Raw genomic sequence first — 26,818 nt, 5'->3', positions numbered from 1 at the left:
ATATATATATATATATCCATGATTATTTCTTAATAAGCGATATTAGCACTTTAGTCTATTACACTACGGCGTTTTAGATCAGCGATTAACGCATAATAATGATAGCGTGAATCTTTGCGTATATGAGAGAGATTTTAATATACACTTATTTAGATAACAATAATATGTATGCAGTGTGAAGGTATATGTTATGCGGCATATGATTATGCATGGTATACGTTGAAACCGAATGAGGCCAGAAGTCTGATGTTGATAATGATTCGCGCCGAAAGACCTCTCTATATTACCGCCGGAAAAATATTTCCAATGACGTTATCCTTGTTTTGTAGCGTAAGATAGCCTGTTATCCTTACTTAACTATTTATATAATTTTCTGTATAATATTAAATTAGATAATATTTTTAAAAAATATTTTATATAAATATCTTATAACCATTTATTTCTATCGCTAACAATAAATCTCTCTTATGTATATTTTGCTTTCAGTTAATCAAGACATCAGCTGGTTATATATCCGTACTGCTCGCTAATCGATGATACTTGGACATTGACTTGAACAATCTTCGATAGAATCTCTTTTGATAAAGCAATAAGAATACACCGTCAAACAGCGTTTAATTAATGCGCCAAACTGATTAATTTGTGCCTTCACGTGAAAAAATGATATTGCTAATTCCAACAAAAGAAATATTCTCATAATGTATAATCAGTTGTAATAAATAATCATATTTGCATTAAGAATATTTTAAATTTTATCAAAACTGCTTCATATATCATCCAAGCCACTTGATTTAAAATTTCGATAAATTATAGAGAGACTTACGTTTAAAATGTTTTAAATTAATAACATTATATCTATATATATATATATATATATATATATATATATATATATATATATATATATATATATATATATATATATATATATATATATGCTAGAGTAATAAATTATACACATAGCTCACAGATATATTTAACATAGCAGTTTACATTTTGAAATTGTTATTGAAGTTATTATTTTTTAATATTTCACATAACACATCAATCGCACCACTTCAAACAATGAACTATATTAACGAATATTATATCTCTCGCACACTTATATGAACGATTTGTCTCTTGATGCAGACATATGTATATATGCATAAAATTGATTCTTTATCTTTCATTGAAGTATGTTAAATGCGCGACACGTTTTCTTCTGTACGTATATTCATCCTACTTTGTTAATCCTTACAATGATCTTATTGTTAGTTAGCACATTTCTCATGTTGCCACTTTTCGTTGATATAAACTGTATGTATCATTAAAATGTATCGCTTGTAAAACTTTGCGATCTCGATATTAATATTTTGTATTTTTAAAGTTTGCTCAACAGTAGCAGAGACGCGTTAGTTAAGTTTCAGAAAATTCAAATTGTTGAAAAAAAGTAAGTTCAGTGAGAAAAGACGTGGGAAGATAAATTAGCAATAAACGTCGGGAAAATTGGAGGCCGTTGCACCTATTTAAATATTTATGGACTATTTAGCGATGCTATATGTAGGAGGGCTATACGAATTCGATTCTCCGAATTACGCGTAAAAAGACACGGCGAACATTGATATTTAAAATATTTATGCACATGCCCGTACATTTTGCATCTTAGCATGTGGACTTCAAAACTTTTGCCGTGGGCATGCGTAATTGCTGCGTCCTGAGAGGTGAGGGAAAAATGCTAAATTCATAAAAAAATGTCAGTCTACGTTTAGCCTCGGACATGGATGATTCTAAGGCATTGGCATACACAGGTCTTTATATCTTCATTGTTATCAGTAAGATCTGTAAATTTTATATTGTAAACGTAAAAATACATTTTATGCAAACCGTTTGAGATTCGAAATTCACGTGGGACTCTATATAATATTTTTATATGTCGTTATTATAAATAATTGGTGAAATTTCATAATGAACTGTACTATACATGCGGATGATTCGAGATGTGTTGTTTTCTTGACAATATCAGTAGGATGAACAAAAGATTTCGTTTAAAATCTAAGCGATGAAAACTTGCACGCTGATTACCTTGTTATGTCTTATTACCGTTTGTATGCGAAAGTTTACTGTGAAATTTCACGAATTCTTCCGTCTTAAATTATCATCAATTATTCGAACAATTAAACATTCCAAAAAGAAAAAAATTGTTGCAAATAACACGCGATTTAATGAAAAAATAAGATATAATTCACGTAGATTTAGATTGGGCGATCGGAATAAATCGGATTTCTCTGAAGATTCTTGGTCTATGGCCGGACGATAAGTTGAATTATCGACAAAAATTTTTGGCAAATCTACGCTCTTTCATTATTTTTATCACGATGTTTACCACATCGGTTATACCCAGTATGTTAGCATTGTTGAAGGTCTGGGGTGACATGCTGGCGATGGCAGATAATATGCAGATCACTCTAGCATATTCGGTAATTGGCCTGAAATTTGTTATTATGTGGTTCCGCAAAAAACGTAAGTCGACATGAATATTATCGTGAATATTATTTTATCGGTACTTTTACTTTATCTATGTCTCAAGAGGGTATATTACAATTTCATCTATAAATTTTAAAATTTCTTCTCCAAAGATCTTGTACCCATCATAAACATGGTCGTGGACGATTGGATCAAGACGAAGATTGTGCAAGAACGAGATACCATGATAAAGCAAGCGAAAATTGCCAAAGCTATTGTAATGTTCGGATGTATCATGATGAGTTTTGCATCCTTCGCCCTCATCATTCCTCCTTGCTTTGGATACTCAATACGATATCTGACGAATCTCACAGATGGTGCAAAACCGTTGCTATTGCCAACATATTACTTGCGAGACATGACGGAGAGTCCATATTACGAAATCGCGTTCGTCGCTCAAGCCATATCGATCATAATGGCCGCGATTTCTTACACGGGCATCGATAATTTCTTGGGGCTGCTTGTATTTCATATCTGCGCTCAACTGGATATTTTCAAAGTGCGATTGCTCAATTTGAACGATTTCAAAAACTTCAGCACCGGGTTATCCTACAATATTGAGGATCACCTACGTCTCATTAGGTTGTTTTAAATTCTCTCGGTTTAAAAACTCTGTAATTTATATATACATTTATGTGTGTAAAGATCTAAACATCATGCTGAAGTATCTCTGATATATATAATATTTATATGATTTTAAAAAATTTGAACGTATTTATTCAAGATACTCAAATGATATTTTATTATCACATTACTTATATAATCAGCCATAAATGCATAAACTTGTAATAAACAATTATATATTATGCGCATTTTTGCATTAAACGATACAGAGGATATATATCGTTATTTGCCAAACGCCAACATAAATATATTACACTTTCTATCGCATTTTCATGTAATATTCACACATGATAATTTAATACCCTGAAAAAAAAATTGTGATGTCAGGAGACATATTATTTTTTTCATTTTACTAATAAAACTATTCGATGTAGTATATAATATCTTATATCGTAGGTCCGTTGATGTCATCGACAATACATTCAACTTGATGCTCCTGGCATTATTAGTGTATTTTGCTATGTTATTTTGCGTTCAAGGATTTCTGTTAGTTACCGTAAGTTGCCAAAAGGGAGGAGAGCTATCTTTTTGAACATTGTAATCTCAGGTAGTATAAAATATCCATCGCCACAATTTTTTGTTCCAATGGAAATGAAAATGACATAAAAAGACTATCTTGGTCGTGACACTTAATTCTCCGCGTAAATAATCCATACACTTCTAAAAAAAAAAATAAATTAGATTATTAAAATAAATTTGACAAACAAAAACGCGTCGAGAAATAGCGCAGAAAATCACAGGTGCATATTAATACGATCTATAGATCATTGACGGAGTTAGCGGCGATGTTTCCTTTATGCGAACATGTTGGCTCGTTTCGATTCTCATTAATACATTCGTTCACATGTGCCTATACTGCGTGGTCGGAGAGATTCTTATAGCCAAAGTAAGTACATATTGTTAGTACAAATAATTATTAAACATCGATATAATAGTGATATAACATAATTACATATTGTTTTTTCGGTTGTTGCAGTCAAAAAAATTTTAAAAGATTTCGTAATATAATAACATTTACAGGCCGAAGGAGTGTATTATGCGGCATACAACTATACATGATATTTACTAAAACCAAATGAAGCTAAAAACCTGTTGTTGATAATGATTCGTTCTGAAAGACCTCTTCTCATCACTGCAGGCAAAATATTTCCCATGACATTGTCCATGTTTTGCAATGTAAGACATCCGTCATTTATTTAAATGCTCGTATAAACGCAGCTTTTATTCAATGGGAATCATTTTTTTTTGTTTTCTCTTTTTCTTGATTTATAATTATTTATCATTGTTATCACTGTACGTATATATTCATATATACGTAACGTTTTCAGTTAATCAAAACGTCAGCTGGTTACATATCCGTTCTGCTTGCTAATCGATAATAATTCTCTGGCATTGATCAGAAATTTAGATCCCAAGCAATTCTAAAAAAAAGAGAGATTATCTAAGTAATTATGTTTCTATCTTCATTTGTGACGTTTACGTGACGATTTAGAATACTTTAGAATGCGATCACGCATTCTATTATAAACGAAAAATAATATATATTTACATGTATATCAATTAACAATAAAATAATCATAATTGTAATGAAAATGTTTTTTGATAATATATGACATGCTCAAAAATGTTTTGCGTTGGTCTTATATATAGAAATGATATATATATTATGTTTATATTTATAATAATCCTAAAACTTATGAAAAAAAATGTTTTAGTAATATAATGTATATATATAATTCAATTATTGTGAAATGTATATACATTTTTATTATTACTTTTAAATATGTAATAAAAATACATATGGTGTACATATCAATCATTTCTTTCGATCCTTTCACTTTGTGTGTGTGTGTGCTGTGTTTGTGGCATTGAAAGATAATCAAATTTGGAGCAAGAGAGTTTATAATTTCAAGCCATGAATAATAAATCTCACAGTGTAATACAGTTTCATCAATTGTGCAGTTTGCGTGGTAGTTTTCTGTGCATATAGTGGATATATAATGCATTTTTGCATATAATGTAAAATGCATATCTTTGAGTGTATTCCGATGTGGAATATCGATATTGATAGTATTGAGAAATGATTCATATTTTCATTCACGCATATATATACCGATCCTCATATATATACCACTCCTCAACACTCGGTCTAGATATACTATGTCTATGATCTAGACCGAGCGTTTGCCTTTATTTAAGGAGTTGGGGCCGATGTCCACGTAGAAAAGGACATACTCTGTTTCGTGCCCCTTGCGTTCTCTTTCGCTCGCACGTAGCACGACGAAAGAGAGCGCTATGCTCTGTGCGAGCGAGAGAGAACGCAAATGGCACGAAACAGAGTATGTCCTTTTCTACGTGCACATCGGCCCCCACTCCTCAACACTCGGTCTAGATATACTATGTACTATGATGGCTACAGTCGAGAAGACGCTAGAAATGCTTCGAAGCATTGCATTAACCAATTAGAATAAAGAAATCTTATCTCTTTGTTCTGATTGGTCAATCAAACGCTTCGAAGCATTTCTAGCGTCTTTCCGACCGCATCCTATATCATATAAGATCACGTGATCTTACGAGACTTTAGATCACAGATTTCTATATATTTATATGCTATAAAATCATTGGCATTTTTATTTTTATATGTGTTCTATATATACACTTGGCTGCCCGCTGTCCTTGCTTCACATAAGATAAAGCCGTGTTAGCAGTCTAAGTATAATATATAGAAGTCTGTGCTTTAGACATCTTCGATACACCAACTGGCGTATAGGTAAATTCTTTATAAAAGCCTGAATAGCTAAAAAAGAAGAAGACATTTTCGAGCCGAAAAAACACTCAGAAGAATATAAGATAAAGAATATTTCTTTGCGATTCAGAAGAATTGTTTTGCTTTTAGCTTATTAAAATGGCAAAACACATAATAGATCCTGCAGTAAATGGATTCAGACTCGAGTACGTTAGAACTGATCAATTTATAATCTCATATACAAGACTATACTCTTATTATATTTATTTGGATTATATCATTTTTTTAGAGATTTGATAGGCGAAGGTGGAGTTACTTTTGAAATTGGAGACGAGTATCACGATGATGACGACGAAGAGTTCTCATATTCTCCATTTGTACAATTTAGCAATGAGGAAATGCTAAATATGTTAAACATGAATGGTTTTGACGATGAAGATGTTAGGGATGATGAGAAAGGATCTGTATCCCTTTATGGTATGAGCTTTGCGAAGTTAAAAGCGAAGATGACAAGTTTAACCCCAAATCAAAAAGTAAATCATATTTTATATTATTTACAAATTGTTTTTTTCATAAAAAGGATATAATAGATATAATATTTTTTTAATCTATTGAGATTAATACATCTATAACCTTAAGGTCATTATTCTATACACAGCTATCAATAGCTGTAGCTTCTATAAATATTGTTGCGCACGTATTTTAACATATCAAAAAACGTGCATTGACACTTACAGAACTTACAGCCATTGGTAACCATGTAGAATAGTGACCTAGATAAAACTGGATAAAGCTTGCAAAAAGATTACTCACTGATATGTGAAAATTAAAGCAATTGATGAAGTAACCTTTTGCTTGTTTTACTTAAAACTGTAAACAATTTTAATTATGAAATTATCTTATATTAGGTCATGAAATTTGTTAAGCAAAAGGGTGTTGGAGAGGTTGTTCCTTCTAATGCTCAAGTTACCATTCATTATATCGGATATTTTGAAGACAGAGATGAACCTTTCGATTCAACTTATTCTTCTGGAAAGCCAAGGACACTGCGTTTAGGCCAAGGGTATATTATACCTGGTTTAGAGATTGGCATATGTACTATGCAGAAGCATGAAATAGCAGTATTTCTAATACATCCCGATCTTGCTTATAAAGATATTGGCTGTCCGCCACGTATCCCTCCCAACGAGGAAGTAGTATTTGTTGTCCATTTAATTGACTACCTTGACGATGGTTCTGCAGATACTTATCAAAATCTTAAAATAGAAGAAAAGCACTCATTTAAGCATGTGGTAGAGCCTGTAATACATATGCTTGTGGCTGCTAAGGATAGTTGTAAAAAGTATAATACCAAACGGGCAATACGAGAGTAAATATCATTATATTATGAAATTTTTGTGCAATTATAATATATGATTATATCTCTAATATATTTTTTTATAGATATAAAAAAATAATTGATTGCTTAGAAAATGTGCAATTAAAAGATAGTTTGGAAGAGAAAGAAATGAATGAATTGCTTTCAAAGGCTTATACTAATCTTGCGATATGTTATAATAAAATAGAGTTACCACGTAATGCCTGCATGGCCTGTAGGCGAGTGCCGATATCAACAACTAAAACTTATTACAAGTATGCCAATATGTTAATTAATATAATATTTATAAATTAATTGTGTATTAAATTAATATCATGATTGAAATCATTTTTTCTTCTAGTTTTGGTAAAGCTTTGTGTAATCTTGGAGAGTATGCTGAAGCAATGAAGGAGTTGCAAAAAGCTTATACATTGGAGCCACGAAATGAAGATATTAGAAAAGCAATTAAGCTAGTGAGTTGTGAAGATTAAAAAGAAAATATATATTTTTTCTAATATATTAAAATAAGATATATTATAATATCTTTTTTACAAACAGACGAATGTGAAACAACGCCAATATCTGGAAACTGAAAAACGCTTGTGGGAAAATTGTTTCAAGTCTGGAAATAAAGAAATAAAAGTTAACGAATTCCGAAAAGTCATACGTGATATATGTGAAATCGTTATCAATGGTAATGATATAAGACGCTCTCTTCCTGAAGGTCTTACAGAAGAAGAGCTTCAAATCGTACGTGAAGAAGCTGCTGTATTAGGATTGAATATTGTTACATCTTCAAGATTTGGCAAGGAACTTGTGTATCTTCAAAAGAGCAAAGCATAAAATTAAGTTCTTGTTCATTAAAATTGCATCATTATAGAATTCTTAATACCATGTTGGACTGTTATAAGTTATAATAATACTGTGGTAATAATAATATCACTATTTTAAGATTTTTTGAGCGAATCTTAAGCTTTTTCTTTTTTTGATTACTTGATTGACAATGCTTAAGTTTTTCGATGAGTTGCTGGGGAGATTTATAGGATAATTCATATGAGTCTGTTGGCTCTCTACAAGAAAGTGATTTCTAGTATTTTTCTTATGAAAATCCAACATTGTATATCCTTAATAATATTGACATTTCAGAATGCGATCATATATATTCCCAAAGATTAAATATTAGTTTTCTATCCTTTAAGTTTATAATTTTGTGATAATCTTATATTATCTACACGTTTTCTATGCCAAAAGAAAAATATATCATAATTAATTTTCTTTATAGACAAATATAGATCTTAAAAGAAAAGCGTTTTTACATTGATTTAATATCTGCTTATTAAACAAAATTATCTAAATATTGACTTTATATTAAATATTACTTTATATAAAACAAAGAAAATTTAAAAATAGATAAACTCGACGTTACGCATATATTATTAAAAAGATTTCAATATGATGTATGCAATAGGATAAGAGTTTTATGCCATCAAAGAAAATTGATTGTTAGCGTTAAAATATATCATAAGTTAGCGTTAAAATTTGATATAATACGGCAATACTTTTGTACTTTGTATTTTTTATTATTAATAAAGTATTTTTGCAAAAATGCAATTATATTTGACTGATCCTGAAACGTAAGATAGTACATGAAACTATTTATATATCAATCTCTATACTGTTTTCATATACTAAGTAGGATAAACAAACGCCGGAAGTTCGTGGAGCAATCCTCATTATGTACTTCTTGTTCGACGTTAGTAATAAGATATAATAGATCGAGCGATATAAGAAGATTTCCGCTGATGTAACATCGAGGTATATAAGAAAAACTTCGCAACGCAATAATATCAAAATATAGTACAATGTTTCTTATTGCAATGTTCTTCATATCTTTGCTCCTAAGTAATTTAATTTTTTTTTTATTTGGCTTCAATTTTGTAATCAAAAATACAATGATTAAGTTACAAATAGAGGTGAGAGTGCCGCCCAAATTTTCATCATTTTTCATTGGTGTTTTTAGATGTACCTATTAATACAGCTGATTTACCAAGCCATCGGCCATCGATTCAAAACTTTCAAGATTTCCATCCAGAGGAAGGTCTTCTGGAGATTTTTCTGAACCCGACATCAGTCATTTCAAATGATCACGCGGTGATCGGCAATATCATCGATTCGGATTTGAAAACGGAAGATGTGAATTATGAGCTGTACACCAAGGATAATAAAGAGCAATCTGTTTCTCTACGAGTGGGTGATAGTGCACAATTGAAAGATTCGCCGTTTAATTTTACATGGCCAACCAAGATCATCGTTCACGGATGGATGGATAACGGAAACACTTTCTGGCTACATAACATTCGACGAAATTATCTTAGCGTTGGAGATTACAACGTAATCTGCGTGAATTGGTCCGCCGGTTCAACCAAAGAATATCTAACGTCTGTCAGACTTATTCGCCAGGTGAACGATAAATTCGCATATCCTAAAAAAAAAAATTAACAAATCAGCAAAAAGAAGCTCTAATTTTCGAAATTATGGTTTTAAAAACGTTATATACATAATTGCAAAATGTATATCAATACAGAATGAATCACGCGAATCGTGCCGCAATAGAGATAATTTTTTTTAATGCGCATTTAGATTAATTCATAATGAGTATATTAAAATAAAAATTGATATCGCAAAGTTCTCAAAATTCTTTCAACTTGATTCATTCTAGTATATTTATTTTTTACAAGAAAACACACACACATATATATATATATACACACAAAATTTGTGTGCTTGCAGGTAGGAGAATACGTGGCTGCGTTTATAGAATTTCTCGTATCGGAGGTTCAAGTTTCCTACGATGATATCCATATACTGGGGCATAGCTTAGGCGCCCACGTAGCCGGATATGCTGGTAATTATCTGTCGGGGAAACTCGGTCGAATTACCGGACTTGATCCGGCTGGACCAGCGTTCGAGACGCCTTACCTGAAAGATGCGAAAGAGCGGCTGGATTCTACAGACGCCAATTTCGTCGATATTATACACACTTGTGCTGGTAGTTTGGGCATCCTCAGACCCATCGGCCACGTAGATTTTTATCCGAACGGCGGAACATTCAGACAACCCGGATGCCCAGTTCTTTCATCCCGTACGATATCGTCAACATATTTGCAGCTTATATTTAAGTTTTATAATATGCGACAGAACTAATCTAAAATTTGCATCTTTAGAATACTGTAGTCATGGTAGATCGCACCAATTTTTCGCCGAGTCTATCGTGCATGCTGACGGCTTTCCCGCTCTACAATGCGCCAGTTGGATAGATTTCCAGTTTGGTAAATGCAGCAATAATTCCACTCTGATGGGTGAATTTATCAGTATTGACACTCGGGGCATTTTTTATCTGGAAACCAACTCAGAACCGCCATTTGGAAAAGGCGTGATATAAAACGAAGATGGTGGAGATAGTATAGAGATAATGTAACTTTGCGTTTTTACTTGTGACACATATATATATTTTATTACAATTATATAGCAATATCGCAGAGAAACGTACAAAAGGGTATAGAAAGTATTTTACTTGTATGATACCTATTACACAAATATATGCATTACGATATAAAATAGGAGCGTAATAAAAAAATGACGCCTATTGCACATATATGTTGCATATAGATTTTACTGTTTAAGCAAGCTTTGCTACTCCATCGGACAGCTTCTCGATTTCGCCGCAAAACTGCATGCGATATTTTCGACGAACTGTATCCCAGTCGACGACGTTGTCTATCCTCGGAATATTACTCAAGGAACTTTGACTGTTGGCCGGACTCGATTGAAGTAATGAAAAATTAACGCTGTCCTTCGTTCGTGGTAATGGAAGTACTCTATTATTCTAAAAAGACGGAAAGAACAGATACAAATACCCCGGAAATTATTTAATAAATTGCACATCTTCAAAGATAACTGGAAATTTTTAAAACTTTGGAATGTATAATGATAAACCGTAATGATAACCGTAAATACAATATAATATTAGTAAATTATAACATGTTTACAATATATAAATAATAAAGCAAAAATGGAAATAAAAATTTTAAACGGCTAAATAATTATAAATTGCATCGATACGTCTTCCATAAGTATATCTGGTATCTACGTACGGCAGAAAGTGGATATTTCGGAAAGTCATTTTGATGCATATTGGGATCCATGTATCCATGGGACCTGGCAATCTTTTGCTTTGCAATTCGTTTTCTCATACAGACACTCTTCAAATACTCGACCCATGTGGTAATGAGATTTAACGGAATTGGCGCAGTTCTCGTTCTTGAAAAAAATAAAATCGACGTGATAAAATTACAATAAAGATTTCCAAATTTACGGTAAAAATGCATAAAAAATCACGCATTTTAAATTTTCTAGAAAAGCCCTCTCTCTGATCAAAGAGTTACGTGATGTTAGAAATTAAGGAGTTTTAAAATAATCTTTAAGAGAGAGAAATCTTGTGGAAATGTGTGGAAATTTATTTACTTACTTTTGCATCTTACGTATTAGTTTGCTGAGACCATACTTCCATTCGATATCACTCTGTGATATCACTTTGTGATATGTATCGCTCATCATAGCAATTAATAAATTAATCAATACTATAACACTGACGAGCATGTATGAAGAGAATGATACCTGTAGAAAGGAAAATAATTATTTGTTACATATATGGGTACATAAATTTTTAGGCAGATAATGTATAAATATTGGATGATTGCATAAGTTCGTGCCCGATTTTCATAGATGGCATTAAGTTACTGCATGGCGGAGTTCTATTGTTTTCGTGTGGTAATTGTTGCTTACACCGAATAGATGACGTTGTCTTATGTCAATTTAGCGTCAGACATTGTTCAGATAAGTCCAGTTGTGCATAAGAGAAATCATTAAAAATGGAGAACGAAAAGGTGCATTTGCAGCATGTAATGTTATATGAATTTCGGAAAGGCGTGAGTGTTGGGACTGCACAAAAAAATATTCAAACCGTTTATTTGGACCACGCTCCTGCTCTCCGAACAGTCAAAAAGTGGTTTGGCAGATTTCGAAATGGTAATTTCAACATGGAGGATCAACCCCGCTCTGGACGGCCTTCTGGCATTGATAATGACATTGTGCATGCCTTAGTGGAAAGAAACCCAAGGATTACAACTGAGGATATTGCTGAGAGGCTGAACATCGATAATTCAACCGCTTTTCGTCATTTAAAAAAGCTTGGATACGTTTCCAAGCTTGATACATGGGTGCCGCATCTCCTGACTGAAAGGAATAAGCTAAACCGTATGACTGTGGCTCTTTCTCTTCTCGAGCGTAACAAAAAAAAGCCTTTTTTAGATCGAATGGTAACAGGCGATGAAAAGTGGATTCTCTACAAAAACGTACAGCGAAAGAGGACATGGAAAACAGCAGCTGAAGGAGCAGAACCCGTAGCAAAGGCTGGCTTGCATCCGATGAAGGTGTTGCTGTGTGTTTGGTGGGATCGCAAGGGAATTATTTACTTTGAGCTGCTCCGACGCGGCGAAACAATCACGGCGGACAAGTACTGTGAGCAACTAACTAGACTCGCTGCAGCTATTCGAGAAAAACGTCCGATTTTGGCCAATCGAAAAGGCGTCATCTTCCACCACGACAATGCTAGGCCACACGTCGCTCAACAGACGCTGTGAAAACTGCAGGAGTTGCAATGGGAAATTCTGCAGCACCTGCCATATTCTCCAGATATTGCGCCTTCAGATTTTTATCTGTTCCGGTCTTTGCAGAATAGTTTAAATGGCAAGAATCTCAATTCCGAGGAAGCTGTTGAAAACCACCTTACAAACTTTTTTCAAGAAAAACCAAGTTCTTTCTTCAAAAATGGAATCGACAAGCTTGTAGATCGTTGGAAAACCATTGTAGAAAAGAATGGAGACTATATAATTGATTAATAAAAGTGTTATCTCTAAAATATAATCTATTGAAGTTTATATTTAAATCGGGCACGAACTTATGCAATCACCTGATAATAATATAATGTAATATTGATTCCACACCTTGAATAGATAAACAGTCCATCTTGGCTGCAGATTATTTCTGAACGAAATTGTAAAGTCGTCAGTGTCTTTTTTGCCGAAAATGGCGAAGAAAAGATTCTCCGTGATATCGATTGCACTAACTTTCACTGTGCAAACAGAGAAAAATAAATTAAATGAATTATATCGATATCTTACTTATTATATGTACGCAGCTATACATTATTAAAAATCATAGATTTTTTCCTATGCTAATATACAGCGGTATAGTACAACTAGTTAGTATGTGTCTATAACTAGTAGCTATTCTTATTGTTAGATATATTGCATTAGAATTGCAAAAATTTCGCACTTTTCTGATACGAAATAAAAATCATGTGTTACTATTGCCTATTCGTCGTTTCATTCTGGCTATAAGCAGAAAAATCGTATAATATATAAATATGTATTTACAGTTTTTCTTGGGCTATTAAACTCTGTAAAGATTCATGCTGACGATAGTCAACTGTGTTATTCGTTCTTTAGTAAAAATTGATCAATCAGAAGAAAAATCAGCGAGCTTTATAAAATTTAAAACATGCGATGAGATGAGCAACGCAGTATAGATTTCGATGACAGTAAACACTGACAATGAGTAATAAATTGCGAAGGTGTTCATATTGGATATATCGGTGAGAAAAGTTTTTAAACGCATTCAAATGTAAGATGGATGAGATGAATGCGGCTTGCAACATGAGAACTGCATTTCGAGTCGCTTTTATGCACCCTGCGTAAAATAGAGAAATTAAAAAAAAAATCTACAGAGAAATATTTTTCTGTGAAATTTAATTTTGTAAAATTCCTAATGTATAAAAATTGTGAATGTGTGGATTCTAAAATTATAAAATTTTCTTCTTCTTTCTCTATAAATACACATTTTATTTTCATGATATCCGACAATCAGACGGAGCTTAAAAGGAAAATCAATTTCTATAGTAAAAGTTTTATATTAAATTAATAATTATTAAAGTAATATTTCTATATATTAGAAATAAGAATATTTCTTTATTCCATATTCGATCTAAAAAATAATTTGTATACAAATAATTTGTATACAAATTATTTTAGAAAGGGGATTAGAAGCAAATTCATAATTTCTAAACTGAAGTCCGATTTTAAAGATTCATTATGTTCATTATATACAGAAATAAATCCCTTTGAGAATTGATTTTAATTCAACTATTTTTTACAGGGTATACATTTTGATGATGCGTGCTGGCTGAACTTTACAATGTGCGTATGATTGGGAGGTGAATCCAGTAGGCACGTACAATTTTGTTCAACTTCACAATCAACGTATCAGCGAATATACATGCTACACATCAATTTTATGTGTATGTATATAATGACGTGAGCTTTTCGAAGGCAGTTCTAACGTGATATCGCGGTTTTGCAACCCTATGTATGGATACACATCTTGTAGATATGTGTACCGAGCGCGTTGATACATTACGCGAGAATATCGTGAGCAATATGATGCAGGCATAATGATCGGCGCGTGCATCGCATTGCAACAGAATCTTTACGTAATATCGCGCAATATATATATAAATATATATATATATATATATATATATATATATATATATATATATATATATATATATATATATATATATATATATATATATATATATATATATATATATATATATATATATATATATATATATATATATATATATATATATATATATATATATATATATATATATATATATATATATATATATATATATATATATATATATATATATATATGTATATATATATGTAAAATACATATGTACATAATCGATAAAACATTCCAGGTGGGAAAGAGAAAGATTTATAATTAATAATGTTAATGAGAGAGAGACTAACCGTCAAACGTGACGTAGAATGATTCCTATGCACACGGGTATTCCCCATGGTAGTCTCTAAAATGTGGTATAGGCAATCAATTAGACTATGGATCACAAGGAATGGGTTTGCTAGCTTAATAATAACTGTACAAGCGAGGCAAGATCGAATTAGGCGTTTATTTCAAAAGTATTGACAAGGGTCTTCACGCGTTATGTACAAGTACATAAATGTATGCGTTTTAGCAGCGCATTTAAAGCGGCGGATCCGCGAAAGCGAGAATCCTTTTCTCTTTCTGGCGCGAGAGCTATATAGAATATTGTCGGTGAATAAATCTCCTTCTCCAGTATTTTCTTTTGACGTTCAAGCACCAAGCAGCTTCGATTTCTTGTTGTTCGATCCCTCCAAGGCCGCCAGCGGATTCGTCTCCGTCGAGTCCTTGTTCTCTTCTGATTTTTCCTCGTCTTCCTCGCCGTACAAGTCCCTGTACTTGCGCCTGACGACTTCCCAGTCGACAACGTTATCGATCTTAGCAGTGTTACTGAAGGACAATTGGCTCCCAAGTGGACTTAGATGAGTGACCGATAAGGCGACACTGTCCTTGTGCCCGATTTGTCTGCCCTTCACTTTGGACAGCCATTTTGCCCCCATTCTAGAGCGAGGGGACATGCGAGTACCGGTCATCAGGTGCATCAGAGAGGGCCGTTGTTGTTTCTTGGTGAAGCGTTTCTTGCAGAGCTTGCACAAGTACGTGATCCATGTAGAGAAGAGATTTAGCGGGGACGGTGCTGTGGTGGTCCTGTTACATGTCGAAAATGCGGATCGATTAGTGTGACGGCGAAAGATGCGATGACGTGCAACAAATTGTATCGTTTATTTCTTTCTTACATCCTTATTGTCTCCTTCGTTTCTTTTTTTATTTCCTCTAAAAACCCCGTTTTTTTTCTTACCTGTGCATGTTTCGAACAAGCTTGCTCAATCCGTACTTCCACTCGATGTCTGACTGAGCCTGTATCCGCTGATAGGTATCGCTCATCATGGCGATCAAGAGATTAATAAGCACCACCACCGACACCAACATGTAAATGCCGAAGGCGAGCTTGAAGAAGACCTTCGTCCAATCGGGCTGGTAACTTTCTTCCTTCAATTGTTCGTGTGTCGTCTGACCGAAGATGGCGAAGAACAACAACTCGATCACATATATGGGACTTATCCTGACTGTAAATGTGTTAATAACGTGTCTCGTAAAAAATGTCTCGTGTAAATGCGCGCGAGCGTATGCAAAATTTATAAAAAATTCTCTGCCATTGTTCAGATACATGCTAACGTTGCTACTACTTCAAACGTCGCAAAATGAATCGATTTTAAGCCATACAAGGTATGTGTTTGCTGCAATTCGCATGAACTCTTTGGCTCTCTCATCAGGAAAGGTCCAAGCATCCTAAGAGAAACACATTTTTTTTCTAACGAGACGATTTCTAATTTTAAGCACATGAGACATAAGAGAGACTAGGAGATTGTGATATATGTTACGTGCAATTATTCCAACTGTCTAAAAAACATCTGAAAAATTAAGATATCTTTAGTTTAGATGATGCGTCTTTAGATGTTTGTGTTGCCAGTATTAATTTATTATTATATGAAACGACCGCTTAAATGTTGAAGTTAACAACGGAGATTTAACTATCTAAAAAATCCTTTCCATTTTTTTCTACAAAAAAAATTTATAGATTTAAAAAAATTAAGTCTCACATTTAACTTAAATTCATGTTTACAATGAGAGGCTCTGAAAAAGAATTTTATCGCAACGAGTCGATCGAGATTCTGTATCCCACAAGAAACACGAAAATTATGATGTCGCGAATGATTGATCCAACATTCAATGAAGCATCGAGCGAGCGGATGTGGCGATGTGGGGATTTGACATTCGCAGGCATTATCCGGTCATGCCGTGTGACGGAGAAGGATATGATGTGTCGACAAAATTGATTTTCATACTCATATCTGACAAACAACATCAATTATATACATATACATTCCTACGAGATTCACGAATCACGTCGGGACTTTACTTACTTAGATGCTTAAAATGCTAGGCCGGTCGTCGCGCAAGAATCGATCCTTTATGTGGATGGTCTCGCTCGATCGTCGGATATTTGTGTGTCTGCGGTAGCGGTGTACGATTTTATGTAAAAAATTATTCTTGGCGAATATGTGGAGAATATCTTTTTTACAGCGCACTTTGTATTTAAGTCTGTCTCTGTTAAGTACATAATAGCGTAACGCGCTTTCGCAACTGTATCTGATCGCTCGTTTGTTCGCGCTGCTGCGTTTTTTTCGCGCAGACTCGCGTCCAGCATCCGACGTGATGGATGATCTTTAGACGGGCAGATTCGGGACCGTCGTCGCCGGTATCGTCGAGGCGTTGGAAGCCGTCTGCCCTTTCTCGTCCTCATTCTCCTCCTCGTCGCCTTTTTCCTCCTTTTCCGCCTCTTCCTTCTCGGGCTCGTTGCCAGTCAGGACGAGATACTTCTTCCTGATCGAGTCCCAGTCCACCACGTTTTCTATTCTAGTCGCTGTATTGAAGGACAGCTGACTGCCCAGCGGGCTGAGGTGTACTACGGAGAGGGTCATGCTATCCTTTGGACGGACTTGACCTTTCTTAACCTTAGCCAACCATTTTGCGCCCATCTTCGATCTGGGCGATAAACGGCTGGCGTGCTGCAGCCCCATCATGTGCACCAACGACGGCCGTTTACGTTTAGCGGCGCGCTGCTTGCATAGCTTGATGAAGTACACCGTCCATGTGGTGAGCAAGTTTAACGGGGACGGAGCTGTGGTAGTTCTGCAACACGCAATCGCGTTTCCTACACGGAGTGCTCCGCTAACCCCGTATGCTTAACAGCGAGCTACTTAAGGGATCGCATCGAGACCGCGCGGCTGTACAAAAGTAGTATTGTACATTATGTAAAGGCGAACGACAACCGCTCGAACGGTGTCCGTGTCTTGTCAGACGCGGGATGGATGAACACGAATAAGAAACGCAAAAGATAACGTTACTTTATTTTTAACGTTAACGTTCTCTGCATCGCGGACGAGGTAAGAGATAATTCGATATGCTATTTTAACCAGCGCCCGGTTATCATATGCTTATCGCGCGCTTATTCGGGTCTTAAAAGATCGCGGGCTTACCTGTGCATGTTACGGATCAGTTTACTGAGTCCATATTTCCACTCAATGTCCGACTGCGCCTGTATCCGTTGATACGTGTCGCTCATCATGGCGATCAGCAGATTAATCAACACCACTACCGAGACCAACATGTACACGCCAAAGGTCAACTTGAAGAGGACCGAGGTCCACTGCGGCTGATTGTGCTCGACCTTCAGCTCGCCGTGGGTCGTTTGTCCGAAGACGGCGAAGAATAGATACTCGAAGGCGAGTACCGGATTCATCTTTACTGGAATTACGAGGCACACACACACAAGACGTTTTCTTGGTAGCTCTAAGAGCTCTTTCTTTCTCTTTAGCTCATTGCCATTCGTGCCATTACAGATTCTGGCTACTACTGTGGTGGATACCCGCTATTTTATAATATATGAATGCACACGTGTGAAAGATTCCATAACGAACGATCGAGCGAGCGAGCGAGCGAGCGAGCGAACAAACGAGTAAACGGAGGAACGAACATGCTCATGCATCTTTTTATATAGACTCTGGCCATGCTCTGCAGCTGCAGCTGCGAACTAATGCGCCGGATGCATGCCATGACAATTTCTCAATTGCAGATTGCAGCTTCATCGTCGAGTACGTACTGCCACTCGATCTTTCAGTCTCGTCGCTCGAATTCGTCTTGCTTTTACATCCGATTCGGATGTAATCGCTTCGCGTGATTCATTTCTCTTTTTTTTTTCTTTTCTATTCGTCGTCCCGCGCTAAAAATTACTCATAAACGATGAAATTGTACGCGTCGAAATCCGCGCGTTTCAGAACGCGCGACGAGTCCAGCGACTAAGAGTCTTGCTGAACGGACGAAGAAATGCGTTTTGTTTTTATCGATGCGCTTCTTTCCCGAGGCAGCCAGTGGTCGAACGATTGGCGTTTAATCATATAATCGTGCGTACCGTGCTAAATGAGAGAAAGGGAGAGCGCGGGTGGAGATTTTAAAGAAACATACCGTATATATGTATATATATATGTAAAATACATATGTACATAATCGATAAAACATTCCAGGTGGGAAAGAGAAAGATTTATAATTAATAATGTTAATGAGAGAGAGACTAACCGTCAAACGTGACGTAGAATGATTCCTATGCACACGGGTATTCCCCATGGTAGTCTCTAAAATGTGGTATAGGCAATCAATTAGACTATGGATCACAAGGAATGGGTTTGCTAGCTTAATAATAACTGTACAAGCGAGGCAAGATCGAATTAGGCGTTTATTTCAAAAGTATTGACAAGGGTCTTCACGCGTTATGTACAAGTACATAAATGTATGCGTTTTAGCAGCGCATTTAAAGCGGCGGATCCGCGAAAGCGAGAATCCTTTTCTCTTTCTGGCGCGAGAGCTATATAGAATATTGTCGGTGAATAAATCTCCTTCTCCAGTATTTTCTTTTGACGTTCAAGCACCAAGCAGCTTCGATTTCTTGTTGTTCGATCCCTCCAAGGCCGCCAGCGGATTCGTCTCCGTCGAGTCCTTGTTCTCTTCTGATTTTTCCTCGTCTTCCTCGCCGTACAAGTCCCTGTACTTGCGCCTGACGACTTCCCAGTCGACAACGTTATCGATCTTAGCAGTGTTACTGAAGGACAATTGGCTCCCAAGTGGACTTAGATGAGTGACCGATAAGGCGACACTGTCCTTGTGCCCGATTTGTCTGCCCTTCACTTTGGACAGCCATTTTGCCCCCATTCTAGAGCGAGGGGACATGCGAGTACCGGTCATCAGGTGCATCAGAGAGGGCCGTTGTTGTTTCTTGGTGAAGCGTTTCTTGCAGAGCTTGCACAAGTACGTGATCCATGTAGAGAAGAGATTTAGCGGGGACGGTGCTGTGGTGGTCCTGTTACATGTCGAAAATGCGGATCGATTAGTGTGACGGCGAAAGATGCGATGACGTGCAACAAATTGTATCGTTTATTTCTTTCTTACATCCTTATTGTCTCCTTCGTTTCTTTTTTTATTTCCTCTAAAAACCCCGTTTTTTTTCTTACCTGTGCATGTTTCGAACAAGCTTGCTCAATCCGTACTTCCACTCGATGTCTGACTGAGCCTGTATCCGCTGATAGGTATCGCTCATCATGGCGATCAAGAGATTAATAAGCACCACCACCGACACCAACATGTAAATGCCGAAGGCGAGCTTGAAGAAGACCTTCGTCCAATCGGGCTGGTAACTTTCTTCCTTCAATTGTTCGTGTGTCGTCTGACCGAAGATGGCGAAGAACAACAACTCGATCACATATATGGGACTTATCCTGACTGTAAATGTGTTAATAACGTGTCTCGTAAAAAATGTCTCGTGTAAATGCGCGCGAGCGTATGCAAAATTTATAAAAAATTCTCTGCCATTGTTCAGATACATGCTAACGTTGCTACTACTTCAAACGTCGCAAAATGAATCGATTTTAAGCCATACAAGGTATGTGTTTGCTGCAATTCGCATGAACTCTTTGGCTCTCTCATCAGGAAAGGTCCAAGCATCCTAAGAGAAACACATTTTTTTTCTAACGAGACGATTTCTAATTTTAAGCACATGAGACATAAGAGAGACTAGGAGATTGTGATATATGTTACGTGCAATTATTCCAACTGTCTAAAAAACATCTGAAAAATTAAGATATCTTTAGTTTAGATGATGCGTCTTTAGATGTTTGTGTTGCCAGTATTAATTTATTATTATATGAAACGACCGCTTAAATGTTGAAGTTAACAACGGAGATTTAACTATCTAAAAAATCCTTTCCATTTTTTTCTACAAAAAAAATTTATAGATTTAAAAAAATTAAGTCTCACATTTAACTTAAATTCATGTTTACAATGAGAGGCTCTGAAAAAGAATTTTATCGCAACGAGTCGATCGAGATTCTGTATTCCACAAGAAACACGAAAATTATGATGTCGCGAATGATTGATCCAACATTCAATGAAGCATCGAGCGAGCGGATGTGGCGATGTGGGGATTTGACATTCGCAGGCATTATCCGGTCATGCCGTGTGACGGAGAAGGATATGATGTGTCGACAAAATTGATTTTCATACTCATATCTGACAAACAACATCAATTATATACATATACATTCCTACGAGATTCACGAATCACGTCGGGACTTTACTTACTTAGATGCTTAAAATGCTAGGCCGGTCGTCGCGCAAGAATCGATCCTTTATGTGGATGGTCTCGCTCGATCGTCGGATATTTGTGTGTCTGCGGTAGCGGTGTACGATTTTATGTAAAAAATTATTCTTGGCGAATATGTGGAGAATATCTTTTTTACAGCGCACTTTGTATTTAAGTCTGTCTCTGTTAAGTACATAATAGCGTAACGCGCTTTCGCAACTGTATCTGATCGCTCGTTTGTTCGCGCTGCTGCGTTTTTTTCGCGCAGACTCGCGTCCAGCATCCGACGTGATGGATGATCTTTAGACGGGCAGATTCGGGACCGTCGTCGCCGGTATCGTCGAGGCGTTGGAAGCCGTCTGCCCTTTCTCGTCCTCATTCTCCTCCTCGTCGCCTTTTTCCTCCTTTTCCGCCTCTTCCTTCTCGGGCTCGTTGCCAGTCAGGACGAGATACTTCTTCCTGATCGAGTCCCAGTCCACCACGTTTTCTATTCTAGTCGCTGTATTGAAGGACAGCTGACTGCCCAGCGGGCTGAGGTGTACTACGGAGAGGGTCATGCTATCCTTTGGACGGACTTGACCTTTCTTAACCTTAGCCAACCATTTTGCGCCCATCTTCGATCTGGGCGATAAACGGCTGGCGTGCTGCAGCCCCATCATGTGCACCAACGACGGCCGTTTACGTTTAGCGGCGCGCTGCTTGCATAGCTTGATGAAGTACACCGTCCATGTGGTGAGCAAGTTTAACGGGGACGGAGCTGTGGTAGTTCTGCAACACGCAATCGCGTTTCCTACACGGAGTGCTCCGCTAACCCCGTATGCTTAACAGCGAGCTACTTAAGGGATCGCATCGAGACCGCGCGGCTGTACAAAAGTAGTATTGTACATTATGTAAAGGCGAACGACAACCGCTCGAACGGTGTCCGTGTCTTGTCAGACGCGGGATGGATGAACACGAATAAGAAACGCAAAAGATAACGTTACTTTATTTTTAACGTTAACGTTCTCTGCATCGCGGACGAGGTAAGAGATAATTCGATATGCTATTTTAACCAGCGCCCGGTTATCATATGCTTATCGCGCGCTTATTCGGGTCTTAAAAGATCGCGGGCTTACCTGTGCATGTTACGGATCAGTTTACTGAGTCCATATTTCCACTCAATGTCCGACTGCGCCTGTATCCGTTGATACGTGTCGCTCATCATGGCGATCAGCAGGCGTTGGAAGCCGTCTGCCCTTTCTCGTCCTCATTCTCCTCCTCGTCGCCTTTTTCCTCCTTTTCCGCCTCTTCCTTCTCGGGCTCGTTGCCAGTCAGGACGAGATACTTCTTCCTGATCGAGTCCCAGTCCACCACGTTTTCTATTCTAGTCGCTGTATTGAAGGACAGCTGACTGCCCAGCGGGCTGAGGTGTACTACGGAGAGGGTCATGCTATCCTTTGGACGGACTTGACCTTTCTTAACCTTAGCCAACCATTTTGCGCCCATCTTCGATCTGGGCGATAAACGGCTGGCGTGCTGCAGCCCCATCATGTGCACCAACGACGGCCGTTTACGTTTAGCGGCGCGCTGCTTGCATAGCTTGATGAAGTACACCGTCCATGTGGTGAGCAAGTTTAACGGGGACGGAGCTGTGGTAGTTCTGCAACACGCAATCGCGTTTCCTACACGGAGTGCTCCGCTAACCCCGTATGCTTAACAGCGAGCTACTTAAGGGATCGCATCGAGACCGCGCGGCTGTACAAAAGTAGTATTGTACATTATGTAAAGGCGAACGACAACCGCTCGAACGGTGTCCGTGTCTTGTCAGACGCGGGATGGATGAACACGAATAAGAAACGCAAAAGATAACGTTACTTTATTTTTAACGTTAACGTTCTCTGCATCGCGGACGAGGTAAGAGATAATTCGATATGCTATTTTAACCAGCGCCCGGTTATCATATGCTTATCGCGCGCTTATTCGGGTCTTAAAAGATCGCGGGCTTACCTGTGCATGTTACGGATCAGTTTACTGAGTCCATATTTCCACTCAATGTCCGACTGCGCCTGTATCCGTTGATACGTGTCGCTCATCATGGCGATCAGCAGATTAATCAACACCACTACCGAGACCAACATGTACACGCCAAAGGTCAACTTGAAGAGGACCGAGGTCCACTGCGGCTGATTGTGCTCGACCTTCAGCTCGCCGTGGGTCGTTTGTCCGAAGACGGCGAAGAATAGATACTCGAAGGCGAGTACCGGATTCATCTTTACTGGAATTACGAGGCACACACACACAAGACGTTTTCTTGGTAGCTCTAAGAGCTCTTTCTTTCTCTTTAGCTCATTGCCATTCGTGCCATTACAGATTCTGGCTACTACTGTGGTGGATACCCGCTATTTTATAATATATGAATGCACACGTGTGAAAGATTCCATAACGAACGATCGAGCGAGCGAGCGAGCGAGCGAGCGAACAAACGAGTAAACGGAGGAACGAACATGCTCATGCATCTTTTTATATAGACTCTGGCCATGCTCTGCAGCTGCAGCTGCGAACTAATGCGCCGGATGCATGCCATGACAATTTCTCAATTGCAGATTGCAGCTTCATCGTCGAGTACGTACTGCCACTCGATCTTTCAGTCTCGTCGCTCGAATTCGTCTTGCTTTTACATCCGATTCGGATGTAATCGCTTCGCGTGATTCATTTCTCTTTTTTTTTTCTTTTCTATTCGTCGTCCCGCGCTAAAAATTACTCATAAACGATGAAATTGTACGCGTCGAAATCCGCGCGTTTCAGAACGCGCGACGAGTCCAGCGACTAAGAGTCTTGCTGAACGGACGAAGAAATGCGTTTTGTTTTTATCGATGCGCTTCTTTCCCGAGGCAGCCAGTGGTCGAACGATTGGCGTTTAATCATATAATCGTGCGTACCGTGCTAAATGAGAGAAAGGGAGAGCGCGGGTGGAGATTTTAAAGAAACATACCGCACATATGTTTGTAGTGGATAAAAAAGGATGCGGCATGCAGCTCGGAGATGCACGCCTCCCTTGCATGTCTGGCTTGCGCGATTCTTCAAAGGCGGACGCAATATACCGCGTAAATGTTGCTTGCATGCAAGAACATGGGAGAGGAGAGGGAAAAATCTTTTCTTCAGCCCGAAAGGCTGTCCTGTAACGATCCGGTGTAAAAAAAAGTAAAAAGAAAGCGCGAACACGAGCAATTTTTTTTGCGGGATGGAACAGTCCGTAAGATCGATTTCGAGAATCACATATAAAACGAGCGTGCGGTTGATGCACACCATGAATTGAGACAACATCGGCGTCCACTAGCATAGAACAGTTCTAATAACCTACTAAATAATACAGGTAATATACAGATACATGGAAACACACACACACGTACATACACATACATATGTGTGCGTTCATGTATGTACATATATGGACGTATACGTACAGCACGGGGATGCACACGGACAGAGGCTGTGAAAGAAAACACGAGCACATATGCTCCGGCCAATAATGCTAATCGATATCTAATCAACTGCATAGACAGAACGTTGTCTGAGATCAATATAAGATATTCATTCGGTAAGCTGCGACGCGGACACGTCTAGATCTGAACAAAAAAAAAATACATTTAAAAAATCTTTTTCAAATTCTACATTTTAAATAAATAATTAATGTTGCATATGTTATATTTGTGTTATATGTGTGTGTGTGTGAATAACATGTCATATTTATTATAATTGAGATATTATTCTTAACAAATTCCATTGATTGCTTTCCCTCTTTATATTTTTACTGTCGCTTCCGAATCGCAGCATACGAGATGAACGAGGAATGATATCGGGCGTTGCGTATCTTTTCTGTTTCCTCTCTATTTTTATTCATATTTTCATCATATCAGGCAGCAGTCTCAGCAGACAACATACACACGCACACACACTGGCCAAATGCACGATGCAGACGAGACGACACCGAGATGGATCGTGTCCTGCATTCAGTTTCACGTGTGCGATTGTTGTTTAGTTCACTTTCCGCTCGGTTGCTTCTGATTAATCTTTCTCAACCAACAAAACTTACTATCTCTGTCGTTATCGTCACAACACTCATTCTTTTTCCTGTAGCGGCCGTAGCGACGAGGAGGCGCCTCCGTTGGTGGCGTCTCCATCATCCATTCCGTAACATTGGCCAACACATCTATTATTGTAATTCATTCGATTATGATTTCATATCGTTCCGCATGTCTCTGAGTATGATCGATATAAAGCCGACTTGCTTTGGAATCTCGATAAATAATATAATTATAAAAAATATCTATCGCGCGAATTCCCACAACATCAATGACTTTCTTTGAGACGGGAATAAATTTAGTGAAAGGATGGGAAACGCTTTTTGGGAGGATGGAAATTTTTCCTCCATAAACTGATATAAACTACCACTGAAACTCACAAAATTCACGCAAGTTTCACTTTAGATTTTAACATAACATGCGTTTGTCACATCGAAATCTAAATTCATCGAGATTATACCAGTTTTATATAACTCTCGATATAGACTGACACTGGGAATAGAAAGGTAGGTACGCGGTTTTTACTAATTTATAGAACGGGAATATATCAAGGAAACTCTGTGTCGTTATTATAGTACCCACGCGAATTAGCACCTGCGTGGGCGAAAGCATTGTCTACATCCTGTTCATAGAACCAGTACCGCTTCGAAGCGATTGCCAATCTAAGATCTAACCCTACGTATATAGGTATCTACATAATGTATCTACGATATCTACAGTATATATGTGTGCGCATATATATATGTATATGTCTTATAGATGGAAGGAGCTGTAAAAAATACAATTAACTGCGCCACTCGAATGGCGTCAAATTATACACAGTAAAAAAAGAGATTGAAGAAGGGGAACAAAGAAAATACGAATCTCAAACTTACCGTCGTCGAACGGATGCCTCGATTTTCTTTCCTCCATGCGCGCTTCATGCAGCGATTTATGGTTCTTGAATGCTTGATTGAGAGCGACGAAATGCATGGAGAAGCCGAAGACGAAGATGGCCAACACCGCGAGAAACCTCGCGAGATCCTTCATAAGATTACCGATAATGATCGCCCAGGGCCCGAACAAGTGATGGAACGACAGAAAGTCCAGTATCTGCACGCAAGCTAAAAGGAAACTGAGGGCAAAAAGCTGGTTTCTCAAGTAGAGCAGGGTCGGCCAGTACAGTTTCTCGACGAGTACGAATCCCATCAGGTGAAACGCCACGCCGAATATACCGAAGAGTAGCACTGCCAGCTTGATCCAGCCCAAACCGCTCT

General features: G+C 37.4%; 7 protein-coding genes and 1 pseudogene across 9 annotated transcripts in view; 4 read left to right on the top strand and 4 right to left on the bottom strand.

Annotated features, from left to right (window-relative positions):
* LOC115246330 (odorant receptor 43a-like) overlaps positions 1–599 on the top strand; it is a 3,029-nt gene extending 2,430 nt beyond the window's left edge. The window contains exons 6-7 of the mRNA XM_029825064.1: positions 175–330; positions 487–599. Of these exons, the coding sequence (XP_029680924.1) occupies positions 175–330; positions 487–537 (207 nt within the window). The 3' untranslated portion in view covers positions 538–599. The remainder of the gene's footprint in view (positions 1–174; positions 331–486) is intronic.
* Positions 600–1,185: 586 nt separating this feature from the next.
* On the top strand, positions 1,186–4,508 carry LOC115246326 (annotated as a pseudogene).
* A 1,184-nt stretch (positions 4,509–5,692) lies between these two features.
* LOC115246314 (inactive peptidyl-prolyl cis-trans isomerase FKBP6) lies at positions 5,693–8,533 on the top strand. Of its 2 annotated transcripts, XM_029825036.1 has the most exons (7): positions 5,708–5,899; positions 6,026–6,081; positions 6,165–6,408; positions 6,784–7,244; positions 7,319–7,507; positions 7,594–7,705; positions 7,791–8,533. In XM_029825036.1, the coding sequence occupies exons 2-7, from the start codon at positions 6,035–6,037 to the stop codon at positions 8,073–8,075; spliced, it is 1,338 nt and encodes a 445-aa protein (XP_029680896.1). In that variant the 5' UTR covers positions 5,708–5,899; positions 6,026–6,034; the 3' UTR covers positions 8,076–8,533. The 2 variants fall into 2 exon arrangements, with proteins under 2 accessions (XP_029680895.1, XP_029680896.1); XM_029825035.1 differs by having other exon boundaries at positions 5,693–6,081.
* Positions 8,534–8,966: 433 nt separating this feature from the next.
* Positions 8,967–10,700, top strand: LOC115246315 (pancreatic lipase-related protein 2-like). Its single transcript, XM_029825037.1, has 4 exons — positions 8,967–9,134; positions 9,253–9,692; positions 10,023–10,374; positions 10,457–10,700. Exons 1-4 carry the CDS (start codon positions 9,095–9,097, stop codon positions 10,672–10,674), a joined length of 1,050 nt encoding a protein of 349 aa, XP_029680897.1. The 5' UTR covers positions 8,967–9,094; the 3' UTR covers positions 10,675–10,700.
* A 181-nt stretch (positions 10,701–10,881) lies between these two features.
* Positions 10,882–13,682, bottom strand: LOC115246329 (transient-receptor-potential-like protein). Its single transcript, XM_029825063.1, has 5 exons — positions 13,661–13,682; positions 13,298–13,425; positions 11,761–11,909; positions 11,387–11,552; positions 10,882–11,118 (listed from the first exon to the last, which is right to left on the bottom strand). The coding sequence occupies exons 1-5, from the start codon at positions 13,680–13,682 to the stop codon at positions 10,912–10,914; spliced, it is 672 nt and encodes a 223-aa protein (XP_029680923.1). The 3' UTR covers positions 10,882–10,911.
* A 1,634-nt stretch (positions 13,683–15,316) lies between these two features.
* On the bottom strand, positions 15,317–16,626 carry LOC115246317 (short transient receptor potential channel 6-like). Its single transcript, XM_029825040.1, has 2 exons — positions 16,108–16,626; positions 15,317–15,956 (listed from the first exon to the last, which is right to left on the bottom strand). Exons 1-2 carry the CDS (start codon positions 16,476–16,478, stop codon positions 15,521–15,523), a joined length of 807 nt encoding a protein of 268 aa, XP_029680900.1. The 5' UTR covers positions 16,479–16,626; the 3' UTR covers positions 15,317–15,520.
* Positions 16,627–16,962: 336 nt separating this feature from the next.
* The window catches only part of LOC115246319 (serine/threonine-protein phosphatase 6 regulatory ankyrin repeat subunit A), a 22,935-nt gene continuing 13,079 nt past the window's right edge, over positions 16,963–26,818 (bottom strand). The window contains exons 12-18 of one of the 2 annotated variants that reach the window (XM_029825043.1): positions 26,438–26,818; positions 23,120–23,140; positions 22,255–22,258; positions 21,955–21,993; positions 19,702–19,715; positions 18,350–18,617; positions 16,963–18,002 (exon numbers count right to left, since the gene is read on the bottom strand). The exon at positions 26,438–26,818 is cut by the window's right edge and continues 4 nt beyond it. In XM_029825043.1, the coding sequence (XP_029680903.1) occupies positions 17,537–18,002; positions 18,350–18,617; positions 19,702–19,715; positions 21,955–21,993; positions 22,255–22,258; positions 23,120–23,140; positions 26,438–26,818 (1,193 nt within the window). In that variant the 3' untranslated portion in view covers positions 16,963–17,536. Of the gene's footprint in view, positions 18,003–18,349; positions 18,618–19,701; positions 19,716–21,276; positions 22,270–23,119; positions 23,141–23,487; positions 23,756–26,437 lie in introns of those variants that run through there. The other variant, XM_029825042.1, reaches the window with a different exon arrangement.
* LOC115246316 (short transient receptor potential channel 6-like) lies at positions 19,584–20,893 on the bottom strand. Its single transcript, XM_029825039.1, has 2 exons — positions 20,375–20,893; positions 19,584–20,223 (listed from the first exon to the last, which is right to left on the bottom strand). Exons 1-2 carry the CDS (start codon positions 20,743–20,745, stop codon positions 19,788–19,790), a joined length of 807 nt encoding a protein of 268 aa, XP_029680899.1. The 5' UTR covers positions 20,746–20,893; the 3' UTR covers positions 19,584–19,787.

This window comes from Formica exsecta, unplaced genomic scaffold (assembly GCF_003651465.1).
Source record: "Formica exsecta isolate Colony F162 unplaced genomic scaffold, ASM365146v1 scaffold1473, whole genome shotgun sequence".
Lineage (NCBI taxonomy): Eukaryota > Metazoa > Arthropoda > Insecta > Hymenoptera > Formicidae > Formica > Formica exsecta.
This window is presented reverse-complemented; position numbering and strand designations above follow the sequence as displayed.